The 17,092-nt window shown below is 36.8% G+C and overlaps 1 protein-coding gene across 6 annotated transcripts in view; it reads left to right on the forward strand.

The window, feature by feature from the left end:
• The window catches only part of ADAMTS6 (ADAM metallopeptidase with thrombospondin type 1 motif 6), a 336,979-nt gene that overhangs the window by 870 nt on the left and 319,017 nt on the right, over positions 1-17,092 (forward strand). For 4 of the 6 annotated variants that reach the window (XM_074202710.1, XM_074202713.1, XM_074202711.1 and 1 more), the window contains exons 2-3: positions 7,487-7,860; positions 11,035-11,399. The exons of 1 other annotated variant lie outside the window; for it this stretch is intronic. In XM_074202710.1, the coding sequence (XP_074058811.1) occupies positions 7,764-7,860; positions 11,035-11,399 (462 nt within the window). In that variant the 5' untranslated portion in view covers positions 7,487-7,763. Of the gene's footprint in view, positions 1-7,486; positions 7,861-8,342; positions 11,400-17,092 lie in introns of those variants that run through there. One more of the 6 variants, XM_074202712.1, reaches the window with a different exon arrangement.

Here is a 17,092-nt window from a genome sequence, read left to right on the forward strand (position 1 = left end):
GGGGGGGAGAGAACGAGCGAAGAGTGAGTTTCTTAGACCCTTGTTTTTATTTGAGCTGCCGGTGCAACGCATTTGGGCCAAAAGCCAACTGTCTGGGTCACACGCGTTTTATCCAAATAGATTTAGCGCTGCTGTCTGGAAATGGGCTGCTGAATGTTAACTTTAGGATCAGCTCAACCAGAGCAGCTCAGACTGTTCCCCTCTGTCTCAGGAGGGGGTAGGTGTGTGTGTGTGTGTGTGTGGGGGGGGGAATTATAGGATTGTGTGTGTGTGTGTGTGTGTGTGTGTGTGTGACTTGTGTTGATTTTTTTAAAAGAGGCAAGCTGTTTGTTATTTCCAATATATTCATTTGCACTTAGAATCCCTGCCCTGATTTTCTTTTTTTTGCTACCTCCTGCCCCATTTGTTTTTTAAGATTATCCTTTATTCATGTTGTCTGGGATTTTAGGTGATAGAGTGACAGGACTTAGAAAGCCCAATGGGAGAGGAAAAGGTCCTAGTACCAATAGGAAAATGACTTTGAGATTCTTTACAATTGTTTTCTGGCCAGTAGCTGCTCTACCCCTGGGTTTGTATGATTTCAGTTCTTAACCGTGACTGCCTGTTGTGTATATGTGTGTTTGTGTGTGTGTGTGTGTGTGTGTGTGTATGTGTATGTTTGGATATCAGAGGGGCAAAAAATCCTCTCATTTTTTTCTCATTTTGCCTAAATCAAACCCACTAGTTTGCCACAAGTGACTTAAAATGAGGTCTGGGTAGCAGTATTTATGTTTTTGTGACTCCCGTGGGGGGGGGGGAATCTCTAATCTCTAGGCTTTTGAAATACTGTAATGCTTTTCATGTCCAGTCCAATACCTATAAGATTAATTTCTACCCTAGCTTGTATTAGTCCCTCCCTTTCATTTCCTTAGCAACAAATTGTAGTACTCACCACTGTCCATTTAAGAAGGCTCAGTCCCAAATCTCACCATCTCTGACTTGATTGAGAGAAAGGAGAGAAGGGAATATGCTCAGTCATTTCTGTAGAACTTAAGTTCCAGAGAAAATATCCTTTTGAGAACAAGTTTTTGCCTAAAAGCCTATCTTGACAGTCAACCATGTGTAGCTGACCAGGCTGGGGTGGGGGTGTCTTTTGGAGCCAGGAATTGTGGAAAATGTGTGTTATTCTTGTTGTCTGGAAGGAAAGTCTAGGGGTTATTTGTAGTTGAATGATGAATTTCTGTACAAAAGCCCTTTTCTTTCTTTTTTTTTTACATCCACCTGCATTTTGTGCTTTGTGGGAGATGACTGAGGTTTACAAAGAAAGGCGGAGATCTTTGTACTTAGGTGGCTAAATATGGAGAAGTCAACTTTAAAGTAATTAATGAGTAAGTTAATAAGTATTGAAAAAGAAAAAGCTGTAAAGAAGAGGCAACTTTATCTTCTCCACTTTGAGGACCCCAGGAATAACTGGATACCAGCTGTCATACTAATCAGATCCTAGGGTGAGTTTAGGAAGGAAGCCCCCAGGAGAGTGTTCTACCTGTTGCTTTAGCTGCATATTAATAGCTCATGGGAGGAAGCCATGACCTCAGCTACACTCTGATTAGTGTGAGCAGGAAGTTACCAGGGAAGGGAAAGGTGATTTGTCACCGGAAGCTGACAACAAATGCTCCCTTCTTAAGGCAGGTTACTGAGGCTAGAGAGATATTTACCAACAGCTTATCTCACCTCATTTCCCATCTAGCTAGTATGGCTTTGATCTAGGGAAAGAAGTGACACCTTAATTTTATGGCCTGATGATTTGTGGTGACTTATTATGTATTTTGTAAATAGAGTTCTTCATAAATAGAAGAGTACTTGCCAGGTTTGTGCCTGCTCCAAGAATTAACTGGACTTAATGGATTTGTGTAAGGCAAGAAAAATAGTTTCATATCTTTTTTATTTTGGAGTGGGCCAAGAGACCATAGGTACTTATATAGTAATTTATTTAGGTTGACCTATTTGAAGGGAGGCTTAGCTTTTCCTTTTAAAGATGGGTAGGATGACAGCAGGCTGTTACACAAGGAATATTATGATCAGTGGAATCTTTTCTTCTTGTCCTTTCATGTCAATCTGATCTTTGACCTGTGGGGACCACATCTGGAAAGTTCAATGTCTCCACTCATCTGATGATGGCCTCTAGGCCATACAGACTCTGGAGAGTAGCAATTATGAGGGTGATTTTTCTGTGGGAGGAAATACTTAATCAGTGGAGAATAGGACAGACTATTAGTTTTTGTCATGTGGCTTCCCACAGCAGTTAGATAGGGATGGCTTTAAGCTGTTACCGAGGAAGGTTAAACTTCCCTCCTCCCTTCAACACCTTGTCACTAAGTGCATAGTTTCCTGAGATCTCTAGGCACAAGTCACTAGACAGGATGATTCTGTAATTAAACTGAATGCACAGTAGGTCTGTTTCAAATGAATCAACATTTATTAAGCTGGTACTTTGCTCAAGACCCTGTACCAGGCTTTGAAGATCCAAAAACAACTGCCTTCCCCAGTAGTCTCTGTCCACACAGTAGTTCACATTCTATTAGGACTGGGGGTAGTGCAACTAAGAAACAGTTGCATATTAGATTTATCCTCATTGCATTTGACAAAACTGCTATTATTACTATTAATAATAGCACTCCTATAACACTTTAAGATATGCAAAATATTTCACTGGATCCTCACAATAACCCTGAGAAAATACTCCAAATTCTTTTTTTGTTTTTTTAATACTCTAAATTCTAATTGAGGAAACTGAGGCAGGGTCTTTTGACTTCCCAGGGTCACACAGCTAGTAAATATTTAAAGCCATATTTGAACTCAGGTCTTCCTGAATTCAGGAGTCATTGCTCTGTCAACTATGACACCTAGCTTCCAGGGAAAATTTCCATTGATCTAAGCCTTGCCAACTGTACTACTAATTTGTGTTATTATTTACAAATTCATGGGGACAGGAAATCAGTATAGATGAATCAGTATGAATCCATCAAGATTACCAGATAAAGCTTAACCTTCTGATTTTGGTTAAACATCTTGTGTATACAAGGGACTTATGCTCAAGTATAATATCTGAATTTCTTAAAACACCATAATGATTTAGAAAGAAATGAATGTTAATGAATACTATTCCTGTATCACTAATTACAATGAAAAATCTTGTTGTAATAATACTTTTTATAGTGCTTTGAGTTGGCCACACATTTCACACACATCTTTTTTTCTTCAGAAAGATTTTATTTATTTTGAGTTTTACAATTTCCCCCCTTCTTGCTTTTCTCCCCACCCCCCACAGAAAGCATTCTGTTAGTCTTTACATTGATTCCATGTTATACATTGATCTCAGTTGAATGTGTTGACAGAGGAATCATATCTTTAAGGAAGAAAAATAAAGTATGAGATAGTAAAATTACATAATAATATAACAGTTTTTTTTTTCTAATTTGAAGGTAATGGTCTTTGGTCTTTGTTCAAGGTCCATAATTCTTTCTCTGGAATCAGATGGTATTCTCCATTGTAGATAGCCCAAAATTGTCCCTGGTTGTTGCACTGATGGGATGAGCAAGTCCATCAAGATTGATCATCACCATGTTTCTGTTAGGGTGTACAGTGTTCTTCTGGTTCTGCTCATCTCACTCAGCATCAGTTCATATAAATCCTTCCAGGCTTCCCTGAATTCCCAACCTTCCTGGTTTCTAATAGAACAATAGTCTACACACATCTTACTTGATCTTCACAACAGCCTTGGGAGAGGTAGGTACTTATTGACACTTAATGGTATTTACTTACTTAGCAGATGAAGAAACTGAGGCTCAGAGAATTTAAGTGACTTGATGGTAAGCTTTGGTACATTCTGTTCATTTAGGCACTATAGACTAATGAATTGGGAGCCAAAATATGTGGTGATGGCTTTTTTCCCTAAAATATGTCACTGAATAACTGATCAGGGAAAATAATTTTATGCCCCAGTTTCTCCCTCTGTGAAATGGAAATGGAGATAATAATTATTATGAATAATAATCATCATATTATCTAATTCAGAGAAGATGATTTCAATGTAATATTATTTGTTGTTACTGAAAACTGATTACATCCTTGAGGCAATATTCTTAAATGAAGAACTGGACACTAGCCTTGGGACTTAAATCAGATTTAGGTTCAAGTCTTAGTTCTGACAGTGTGTGACCTCAAGCAAATTACTTAATGTCTTGAATCTTAATTTCTCTAAATAATGAGACATTTCTACTATCTACCTTCCTCTTTTGCCTGAATTCCTTAGTGTTCTCATCCATACTTTTTGTGCAGCTAACTCATTATATCTACTTCAGTCCTTCAGCTTTTAATGCAGGATGAATATCTCCAACTTGGAGGCTCATCATCTCCACAAACTCATCATTTTTTTTTCAGTATTTCTGTTGATGGTGCTATTAACTTCCTGAGTCAGAAATTTCAGAATCCTCTTTGGTTCTCTGCTTTCCTTCATTTCTCCAGCCCCCACTAATACTGCTCTCCCTCTCTCCCTCCCTCCCTCAGGTAATCCCTTCTCCCACATCTTTCAAATCTTCATGTTCTGATGATTCTCCTTCCATGATATTTCTACCTCCCTTAGTTCAGGTCTTTGCCTGACCAATTGCAAGAGCTTCTTAACTGATCTTCTGGCTTCCAGTTTCTCTTATCTTTGATTTGTTTTTCACAAAGCCTATGGACAAGTCAACCCTTCTCATACCTCTGCTGAAAAAACCATCAGTGGTTTCCTGTGAAAGCTCTCTCCAGTCTGACACTAACCTGTTTCCAGCATTATTTATCATTTTCACTTCATTAACTCCATAGCTTGGCTTCCAATGGATTCCTAGTTATTCCCTGATCTTGCCCTGCCATCTCCGATGTTCATTTATTCAGGCAAGGTAGTCTCATCTCCCATAACTGAAATTCATTCTCTCTCTCTTTAGATCTTCTTCCTGCCCAATTCCCTTTGAATCCTTTTCTTCATTCTAAGCTTATGAAGGGATCTTCCAGGAAGTTTCACCTGATGCTGCCTCCCTTTCCCTGAAAGAGATTCTATTTTTTCAAGTACTTAGTCTGGATTGCTTCTTTGCACTCACCCTATCTCATTTCCATCATCCCTGTCTGTGTACATACCATTTTTCCTTCAAAAGAGGAGGATAAGGACTTCTACTTTATATGTTTATTATAATACAAGCATTTTGTAAATGTTAAAGCACTATATAAATGTGTGCTATCATTATTTGTATTTCTCGAAATGCTTTGCACATAGACTCCCAATAAATACTAGAAATCAGTGCAATATGGTTTAAAACAAAACAAAACTCTTGATTATGAGTCAGAAGACCTACATTTTTAGTCTTGGCCCTGCCTCTTTGTATTTATCTGTGACCTTAGATAAGTCAGCTAACTTTTCTCAGCCTTAAGTTTTCTCACATCTAAACTAGGGATAATAATATTTTCCATACCTACATATAAGAATTTAATAAGATAATTTATTTGAAAGCATTTTTTAAATTTTAAAAAACTAAAGTGAAGGGTGATAGAGAACTGTGATGTAGCGGATAGAGTACTGAAACTAGAGTCAGGAAGACCTCAATTCAAACCCTCCACCAGGAACTTGTTAACTTTTTGATCTTCGGCAAGTCACTTCACCTCTGTCTGCCTCAATTTCTTCATCTCTAAAACCTACCTCCCAAGGTCAAAAAAGATAATATTAGTAATAACTCATTTATTTATTCTGAGACACAGTTAAGGAGTGAAGTTTTCCAAATATGTGTCCAGTTAAATAAAGGAAGCCTACTTCTTTATACAGCAGAAGACTTTTTTAATTCTAACCATTTTGGATGAAAATCTTTCTAGAATGTATTACATTGCCCTTACTTTCTTAGCAAAGTAACCCAAACATAATCTCTAACCTTTTCTTCAAAGTTCATCATCATAAAAATGATTTTTAAGTTGTTCATGTCCAACTCTTCTTGAGCCCTTTTGGGATTTTCTTGACAAAGAGTAAGTAGTTTGCCATTTCTTCTCCAGTTCATTGTAAAGATAAGGAAACTGAGGGAAACAGAGTTACAGGGCTTACACAGGATCACACAGCTAAACTAGTGTCTGAGACTGGATTTGAACTCAGGAAGGAGTCCTCCTGGCTTCATGCTTGGCATTCTATCCACTTGGCACTCTATCCACTAACTGCCCTATGACTTATATAGCCCTCTGATAATTTAATATAATGTAATATACTTTGATATAATATACTATAATTCCTTCCAGTGTTATTTAGATGTGTAAAGCAATTTGACTTTGCTGTAAATGATTCCAGATTTTTTAAAAAATTTTTTCTCCTCTTTCTCCTCCTCCTCCTCCTCCTCCTCCTCCTCCTCCTCCTCCTCCTCCTCCTCCTCTTTCCCCCTTCCTTCCCTCCTTCTCCTATCCTTCTTCCTCTTCCCCTTACTCCCCACTCCCCCCCTTCTTCCCCCTCCTCTCTCCTCCCCTTTCTCTTCTTCTCCCCTTCCTCCTCCTCTTCCTCTGCCTCCTCTAGCTCTTCTGTCTTTCTGTTTTCTTACTCTTGGCTGTCAGAAAAGGTGTTTCTCTCTAGCAGCCCAAAGAGTCATTCAAGTTTAACAACTTTAGATCTGTAATCTAGGAAACCAGGTTACCAGTTTCTTTTAGATTCATCAATAAAGTAAGAGTACATATGTTCAAAGGGAGTTATCTTCTTAGGAGCATTAGCATAGATTTTTTAATGAATATTTTGACCATTCAAAAACTTTTTTTTTAAAATTTTGGTTCCTTTGCTGTAGTCTGGATAGTTGAGGTTGTTGAATTCATGACCTCCACATAAGTGAGGGATTACTATAAACTCTTTTTTAACTTTTCAGCAGCTTAGTTTGAGCTACTGTTTGCATGTACAGAGGCAGCTGTTATATGTCACTATATTTACAGATGTGCATTGTGAGAGAAATGATTGTAATCACTGAGTGCAACAATTAATACTACAGTCTCTGAATATGAATTGAACTGAAAGTGTATGTTTATGGAGTTCAACTGCCTCCCATTTTCCCTTAATACTTAACTGGTTTAGAAAATACATGCATTTTTGTTTTTTATTTTGTAAAAAATGAGAGTGGGTGAGTATTATCTTGCCTCATCCCAGAGATTTAGACATATACAAACACACGAATATGTATACAGATATCTATGTATCTGTATATATCATGATCCTTCTTTTGGTTCCTTCTTTGGCTATTAACTAGGTCTGGCATTGTTCAGATAAAAAATACCATTTAGGTTTCTAACTCCATGTTTAGTCTTGTGGATATTTATTTAGACTATAAAGAACAACAATGGTCTAATTGAATTCCCCCAAGTTATTTTGTAATTTATGTACTTTGGCAAACATTCTACAATATACAATGGATCTGTCCATCCAGATGATTGTATTTTGACTTAATTTTTTTGGGTGTTCTAGGTACAGAAATGGCCCCACTTCTGCAACTATCCAGCCTAATGCCTTACTGATGAAAAGTTTTTCAACGTTATCTTTCTTTTTCATTTTGAATTAAAAAAAATGAATTCGGAGGGAGGAGAAAGAACAGGATGTTGGAAACAAGCACCTGCTAAAAAGTGGAATATCTAATAACTAAATTTTTATAATTAGCAAACTGTTATGCTGCAATTTTGGAGTGGTGTTAATTCTCTAGCAAGTAGGTAGCCCTCCAACAACACATCCAGTTTTTTTCTAAATTATGGAAATTTTGTGGAAGACGTTGACCTGGATTTTGAGCCTCGTCATGGCTTCATCGGAATTTCACAGTGACACCAGGCTTTCATACCGCTCCCAAGGTAGGGTTCCTCCTTTTACAAATGGTGAGAGATCTGATGCAATGTTGGGGTGATGGTGATTCTAACAGTTGAAGAGTGTCTTGGAAGAATGTGACCACCAAAGCTGAGTCCTCTTATAACTGTTGCTTGCTTAGGGCAGCAGATCTGTATAAGTTTCTTTTTAAGTAGACTGTCTTTTTGGTAAGACATATGAATAAAAGAATAAATCTTTGTGACAATCTTCAATCTTCTCTCCCCACTCTCACACTTTTATTATAAGCTGGGCATTTTTTTAAGTCTATGAATGAGCCCTACTATTAATAAAAATTTGCAAATTACCCATATGACAGTGTCTGTTCAGTGTCATGACACGAATAGGCAGTATTGAATAAGTGATCTCCCCAAGTTTTAGGAGACTTCTCATGTAGGGAACATCAAGAATAATTAACTATAGTCTGCAGCATTCACTAAAGATTAATTGTAGGACTTCATTTTGTTTACAGAAGGTAGGAATTCCACTTCTGAAACTTAACTTCTTCTTAGTCCTTTCTGCCAAATTGAGTGCCCTTCTTTTGGAGAGGACACATTTCAGGATTTGACAAAAAGTAAGAATCAACATGGATGTGTTTGTGTGTGTGTGTGTATATGTATTGAAACAATTATTTGTTAAACATATATGCCCGTACATTTGCATATATGTGCAAAAGGGTATTTAAAAGTATATATATATATGTGCAAAACTATTATGCTGCAATTCTGGATTCAACTTTTTGGCAAGTAGTTAGCCCTATTAATAACACATCCAAATTTTTTCTGAATTATGGAAATTTTGTGGAAGATATTGATCTGAATTTTGAACTTCTTCATGGTTTCATTGGAATTTCACAGTGGCATCAGGTTTTCATATATTTCCCAAAGTAAGGTTCCTCCTTTTACAACTAGTAAAATCTCCCTATAATCACACACATACACACACACACACACACACACACACACACACACACACACACACATATATTGATTCCTGTCAAACCCTGGAGCATATCCTCTTCAAAGGAAGGACACTCAGTTTGGCAAGGAGGAATAGGAAGAAGTGAATATGATTATATGAATATATACATACATCTATGTGTATATATATATATGTACATATGTATGTATGTGTGTATGGAGAGGGAGAGAGTGAGCTAGAAAAACTTTGAACTGCATTAAGACCTTTGGAGTATCCTGTATAAACCAATAGTCAGTAGGCATGGATCATACAGTTACCATATTTGAATTGATAGAGCAGGATAGAGAGTATATTGGGTTTACAAAACTCACTTGTATTCTGCCTTTTATTAGTAAAAGAGGACTGACCAGTTTTCTGGGTTTGTGGTATGGTCTTATTGGAAGTCAGGATGATGAATATTTATCTAGAGAGCAATCGGAAGACAAAGCTAAGAAAGGATAACTTGATACTCAGGTTTCAACTCTGCTGAAAATAGTCTATTTTCAGTCTCCAGGATTGTAAATCTAGGGTTTAGAATTAGATAATGGAACAAAAGTCATTGCCAATAAGGCTCTCCTTCCCTATTCGAGTACTTAATTCCCTGTAATCTATAATTATGCACATACTTATTATGTATGTTAAGGCCTCCTTCAACACAGGGGAAGGGTAAAAACAAGCAATAGAAAGTGACTGAGTTAATGGTCTTAATTCTATGCCTGGTGTCTACTGTCCAAGTCTCCATCTCTATCAATTAAATAAACTCCCAGACCTAGTCTTGGTGAATACTGCTAAACAGTGAGCAAAATGCCCACCTTACTTCATGAGCCAGTTTGATGCTGGTAAGTATAAAAAGACATGCTTTTCTGACCCTGATTCCCATGAAGTCTCAATAAGAATATCTTCCAGGGAATAGTGATCTAAATTTTTAAGGACTATAGGAGAAAACCAAGGCTGAGGTATCTGTAAGTTCCAAATGAAGGTGTCAGAAAGTAGGTAATGATAAGACTAACTCACATGGATATAGCATTTTGAAATGGACAGAATGCTTACGTTACAATGAACCCGTGATATAAGTAGTGAAAATTTCATTAAACTTATCTGTCAGATGAGAAAAAAGAAGCTCTGAGAGTGCCTTTGTTTGGTACAGCCAGAAAGGATTTGACAGAAGATTCCAATGCAGTTCTCTTGACTTCTAGTCCAATACTGCCCACTATGCCACTTTTCTGCTTAAAACTATGGCTTTCAGCACATAGTTTGGATTGGAGGAAATTATATCACTCAACCTTTTCCTCTCTGTTTCCTTTTGATTATGGTTTCATAGGGTTTTATACTTGTAGGGGAATTCTCTCATTGCATTTTGTTGTGGGTAGTTGTTTGCATTTCCTTAGTCTAGTAAATGGGGGGCATCACAGGGAAAGGTAAGGAGAATAGAGGACTACCATTTGGGAAATGTGTGTGAGGAAGGTGTAAATACTGTAAATTAGTTACTTTTTGGAAAGTCTGAAGACTTTTTGGCTAGCTCTGCAGGACATTGTTCAAAACTTTGTTGGGTAACTCCCATACCAATCAATTTTGTCCAAGAGTTTATTTCTGACTTTCATTTTGATGGAAAATTTTCCTGCACATGGCATAGGTAGGTCTCCAAATTCACCTCCTATAATGAGGCAGAAATTGGGAGGGAGGGAAGAACCACATAATTTTGTATATTGGAGCATCATATTACTCCTGAGACTAATCACTAAAATTTCAGTGCAAATGCTTACACCCTAGAGATGCTACTAATCAAGGCTTGATTTTTTATTTTGTTATTATCTAGATTTAAGAAAGTGAGGGAGAAAATGTCAATAATTCGGATTAAACTTCAAGACTGTATCATGCATACATTCCTCCCCTCGGCCCCACCCCACCCCCACCTTGGGAGCTGGTTGTTAAACATTAATGCTTAATATATCCTTGAACCCATCCCATCTCAAATATCATTTTGATAAATTAAATGATTAGGATCTTGTTTAAACTTTAATCTATTCCCCCCCCCCCACCCCTTGTTATATTTTTTCAGAGTGATTTGTTTACCAGTACTATACTCCTTTTCGCTGGTGAATGGGTTTAGCTGTGTGGCATTGTTTGTACTACTGCTTGGTTCTGTTCCATTTTCTTTTCTTTCATGCCTATCTCCTGGACTGTTCTACCTTGTGATTACAAAGAGGAGTTCCTGTCGTACCTTGAACACTACCAGCTCACCATCCCAATCAGGGTTGATCAAAATGGAGCTTTCCTCAGCTTTACTGTGAAAAATGACAAACACTCAAGGAGAAGGCGGAGTACGGACCCTATTGACCCACAGCAGGCAGGATCTAAGTTATTTTTTAAACTCTCAGCCTATGGCAAGCACTTTCATTTAAACTTGACTCTCAACACAGATTTAGTGTCTAAACATTTTACCGTGGAATACTGGGGGAAAGATGGGCCCCAGTGGAAGCATGGTTTTTTAGACAACTGTCATTACACAGGATACTTACAAGATCAACACAGCACAACTAAAGTGGCTATGAGCAACTGCATCGGGTTGGTAAGTGTGTGTGATGTTTGATTTCTGTTAGCAGGAAGAATACATTTATCCAGGAAACAGAATATATATTTTTTTCTTAACATAGGGCCTTTAAAAATGCAGTCCATTGTGCTCTAATGGTACATATGTAATTCCAAAAAAAAGGACTGTGTTGTGCAAAATCATGAAAAATTGGCAATAAAAAGTCAGAGAATTTTTGGGGACAATGGAGTCAGGCATGGGACCTTGGGTGACTACTTGGGCAAAGTCAGTTTGTGGAAGTGGACTATTCCTTCTCAACTCACAGCCCACCACTGTACCAGAAGATATATAACAAATATGGTATCTCAACTTTATAAATCTGAAGTATGTGGAAATGATTGTTAGAAGGGTTATCACATAAATGAATTATTATGAAGTGGGTTTTTTGCTGCCTTCAGTTTCATTACTTTTTCCCATGGAAAAAAATTAACTTTTCTGCAAATTAAATTACAAATTCAAATATATTGACTAAGTTTGAAATAAATCTGTGTTTTCAAAACACACATTATAATAGAACTGGCTATAATGTAAAATATTACATAGCTAGTTTAAAGATAGTCTAAAGGTAGAGGTCAGTCTATAAATTGTTCCTGAAAATATTTTTGGAAAGAATTCCTCTTCCTAGGAGGAATAGCTTTTACATCTATGAGTTGTACAGAATGAAAGAAATGATCTATTCAGACTGGTTTCTTGTCTGGATTTCAGGGTGTCAAATATTTTGGGGTCCCTTTGTTTTTGTTGTATCAGAAAAATGCTCCTCAAATATAAAGAAAATTGACTCAAATGAGAAAGATCACTTTTTTCCTTTGATCAGATTTTCTGTGAGAGAGCTTAGATTTTACAGATCATCTATTATAATCTCTTTTTATAGATAAGGAAACCCAGACCTAGAAAGCTTCCATTACTTGCTAAAGGGTACAGTGGTAATGCATAGTAGCACTGGGATTCCAGCCAAATCCAATGCCCTAAATTACATTTTAAAATGATATCAAATGTGATAATGTTTGTAAAGCTCCTAGCACATAATAAATGCTTATCCCTTCTCTTCTCTTCCTCTTCCCTCTTAGTGGATTCTTGAGGTTGGAAATACAGATGGCTCATGACTCCTTGAATTCTAACTTAAGAAGGGTTAGAGTTTAGCCCTCAAAAAAGTAAATATGCAAATGTCAATATAATATTGTCACTTCTGACATAAAATTCTCATCTAAAAATTAAAGGTAAATCTTAATTATACTTACAGGACAGATCTAAATATACAGTAAAAAAACCTGGGTGCCTGAGTCTATTGTAATCCTGGCAGTAAATACATACATATACACACACACACACACACACACACACACACACACACACACACACACATACACACACACATATATATGTGTGTATATATATTATATAGGATTCAGAATTCAATTAAGCAGATTCAATAGATATAAAATATAGGCAATATAAACATGCAGTCTGATATTTTTTAGTGACTGTTGAATCAATCATAGTATTGGGGTTTGAAATATTAGGGTGTCCTCTCCAGTAAATTGTAAGCTCCTTGAAAATAGGAGGAATGTCTTTGCATCTCTGGTACCTTGTGCAGTACTTGGTACATTACTTGAAGGAGATGGGAATATTTTAAATGGAAATGATTTCATCATTGAGGGGTACTCCTTTTTTTTTTTGCAAAGCAATGGGGTTAAGTGGCTTGTCCAAGGTCACATGGCTAGGTAATTATTAAGTGTCTGAGGCTGGATTTGAACTCAGGTACTCCTGACTCCAGGGCCAGTGCTCTATCCACTGCGCCACCTAGCGGCCCCAGGAATATTCTTGATAAGGAAACTATACCTCCATGAAGATTGACTCATCTGGAATTTGTAATTCTTGAAGGTGACTTGAGGGTCTTGAGAAGTTAAATACCTTTTTCATGGTGACACAGTCAGATGTGTCAGAGGTAGGACAGAACTGAGGTCTTTCAGACCCTAAGATCAGTCTTCTATCCATTACACCAGTTGTCTGTTGATTTCAGATAGTAGGTATCATAGGCTTATAGTTTGAATTAGATTGAAAGGAAACTCAGAATGAGCTTCAACTGGAAAAAGTCCAGAGAATGGAAATGAATTGCCCAAAATTGTACACTTGCTTATATTCGCAAATCCCTTTTTACTTCACATAGGGAATGAGAGATTTTCCATGCCTACCATATATTTTCAGAATCACTGATTTCCCTGAGTCCACTTAGCTATCTCATCATGGCTAAGAAGTCACATAAGAAGAAAAGGATTTGAGAAGTTTTAATCCTTTCCAAATCATGCAACCTAGACTAGAATATCCTTTCTCATTCCCCTTGATATGTTCCTTCCCCTAATAACATGTAAGCTACCTGAAGGCAGAAGCTGTTTTGTTTGCTTGTATTTGAATTCCAAGTGTGGAATAATACTCTGATAACAGTGCAAGAATATTTTATCTGTTCTCTCTCTCTCTTTCTCTCTCTCTCTCTCCCTCCCTCCTTCTCTAAATTTATGCTTATTAAACAGAGATGAAACTAGACAGATTTTTATGTTTTCTGCAGAAATTTCTGGCATGGATGATCAGCCAGAATCATGATTTAAATATCCAAGTAGGATTTGGTCTTAAGAGGATAAGATTCTTATGTAGATGGCATGTTGTATACATTTATCATGAGTTTCTTCCTAAATAAGTAGTGTTTATTAGAATGTTGCATTGATATTCAAAACAGTGTGTTATTGGTTTGAATAACATTTGTCCAAAATAAATCTCTGTTGTAAACATTCTCATTTTGATGGAAGATGTGAGGAAGAACTATGCTTGGTCCTCAACCGAGTTTGGCATCCCTGTTAATAATGCCTAAAAATCATTTATTCCCACAACATATTTTTGAAGAGATTATTTCAAGAAAAGAAAAACTCTATCATCTGTGTAATGCCTCACTAGATCTGATATGGCTTGTAGAAGGGGGAGGGACATAGATCAGGAAAAGCCTTCTTAGGCATTTCAAAGCACTAAGGGAAGCTTATTATTTGGGGCAGGGTGAGGAACTGGGATTTCACTGGGCATAGGTCACTCCTAGGGGAGGGTCTTCTATCCATGCAAATTGGCACCCTCTCTGCAACATAAGAGTATAAGGGTCATACAACTAGTATGTGTGGGATGTAAACCCGTGTCTTCTTGGCTAACTCTATATCCACTTCTGTACACTGCCTCTCTGCTTCTTAAAAATCTTGCCTCTAAATACTTTTGTCTTTTTTAAAGAACTTTCCCCATATATTATCTCACTGAATCTTATTATATACTGACAGAATAAGGTACATAATATAATACATTTTTATGGGTGAAGAAATAGAGATTGAGTTCATGATTTCATTGATATTAGGAGTTTCCAGAGGAGGAAACCTAACACATACCCAGTATGTGTTAGTTGGGACCTGAACCCATGTTTTTCTGGCTTGCCTGGGATCACACATTGACATATCAAAAGACGAAAACTTAAGCTCCCAGATTCTGATCCAGTAATCATACCAAGTATCCAGGGACAACTCTGAAATAAGTGAATTTTATCTGTCCTTCTTCAACACCATCTTCTCCCTCCAAACCTCTTCCTGCCTCTTCTGGTAACTAGCATCTTCAGGCTATTCCTCAGCTTTAATATTCAGTTGATTTTCAGGAGCTACTTGGCTCCCCTCTTCTGCATTTCTCAGCTCTAGCCAGGTGTTCTTGCTTGCCCTCCCCAGCATCTCCCCTCCTGCTCACCCCAGTCACACTTGCCCATAGGCTAAGGTGAAGCGCCTCAGTTCCAGCCCTGTCCAACAAGAGCACATACATGAGAAGAACCTAGGAAACCCATGAACTAGGAAATAGGGCCTCAGGAAGTGGCTCAGGATTAGGGTCACCTGCTTGCTACTGGCACAGTTCATCTGTTCCACAACTTATACTCTTAAAATATGGAGAAATGCTAGTTGTTGATTTCCTAGCTCTTTGATCTTGTGATGCTGCTCCAACTATAGTTCTCAGGTTTTGACTGTGGAGTTTTGACTTTTTCTAGTATCTATATCACATCCATTAAATTCATTTATTGAGAAAGGCATCTAGACAGTGATTCTAATATAATTGTGTACCATTTAAGTAGTCTTGGATCTAGACAAAACTATAATTATGAAACAAAATAAAACAGTTCCTTTTTTTCATTTTCCCTTCTCTGATTCCATTAGTGAAGTTGATGTTCCTTATTCATACAATATCCAACTTCATGTTATTAGCCATTTGACCCTGGTAGGAATAATAAAGAGGAAACACCTCTATCTATGTCTGTAGTTTTACAAATTTTCTTTTAAAATTATGTATCATGAACTTAGTTATGAACAATCATGAGCATTTGTTTACAGAGGAAAACAAAAAAAGATTTTATATATATATATATCTTGGTTTTAAAAAGGCATTTATTATTATTATTAAATTTTACATGGTATTAGCAAAATTTCCCTATTTGTGTTCCCCTAATGAACTTCTTTTATTTTCTAATATACACTTTAAAAAGATTCATTTAAAAATTCTCTCCTTCCCTCCTGCCCCTCTCCCACTCATTAAAAAAGCAAGTACTTTGATACCCATTATACATGTAAAGTTATGCAAAACTTATTTTTGTATTTCAGTATATGTTTTAAAATGGTTTTTGTTGGTTTTTATGTCTATCTTTACTCACTCATTTCACCTGAAAGACTCTTCTTTATAATAAATAATATATTTAAGCAAAAGAAATTGATATATTGACCATGAATGGAATTGTCTGTCATCCTATACCTCTTGTCCATTATCTCTCTGCCAAGAGGGAGGAGGCATATTTCATTATCAGTTTTCTGGAGTCATGAGTTGAATAAGTAAAAAGAAACAATTTTAATTCTAAAGCTGTTTTGAGGCTCTCGAAGAATCTTGGTCAATTATTTTGGGGGGGGGGAAATAGGGATAGTGCTTGCAACCTGTGGTTTCTCTTTCTGATCTGGGAAATGATTCTTCTGATCGAAGGAAACAGAACAAGACAAAGAGCCAAAATCTATGAATATGATAAAAATGTTGATCAGTGCAAGGAAGGGTGAAAACATTAATTTTTTTGTTTGTTTTTTGAAGGCAATGGGGTTAAGTGACTTGCCCAAGGTCACACAGCTAGATGATTCTTTTTTTTAAGATCTTATTTTTAATTTATGGAATAAAACAAGCATTTTTATAAAAATAGAATAATAAAAATGATAATATGGAAATGAAACAGCAGATGCACTCTATAATTTGTTATTCCTTTAAAATATAAGGTAAGAAGGAATGTATTGTCACTCTCCATGCTTTTTTATTCCTCTTCTTGAGATAGATTTATCTATTTGTACCCATCCACTAGGTTCAGCCTCATTCTGGCCCTGGGCAGGAAGCACAAAAGGAGTCTTCTTTACTTGCTTGGATATCAGACTCCATACTTTCTCCTGGTAGTGTATTAACTGACTTTTATTGTGCTCAGTTCATTCTATACTCCAAATTGGCCTATTTGCATAAAAGTTGAATCTCCTGCTTTTCTCTGACCTTGAGAATTTCTATTTGTTTGCCTGACTTCTCTCTAGTGTGCCATGCTTCTCTAGTCATAGAACTCCTTCCATCCATGAGATAGGTGTACCCTACTT

The sequence above is a fragment of the Macrotis lagotis genome, chromosome X (genome assembly GCF_037893015.1).
Source record: "Macrotis lagotis isolate mMagLag1 chromosome X, bilby.v1.9.chrom.fasta, whole genome shotgun sequence".
Lineage (NCBI taxonomy): Eukaryota > Metazoa > Chordata > Mammalia > Peramelemorphia > Peramelidae > Macrotis > Macrotis lagotis.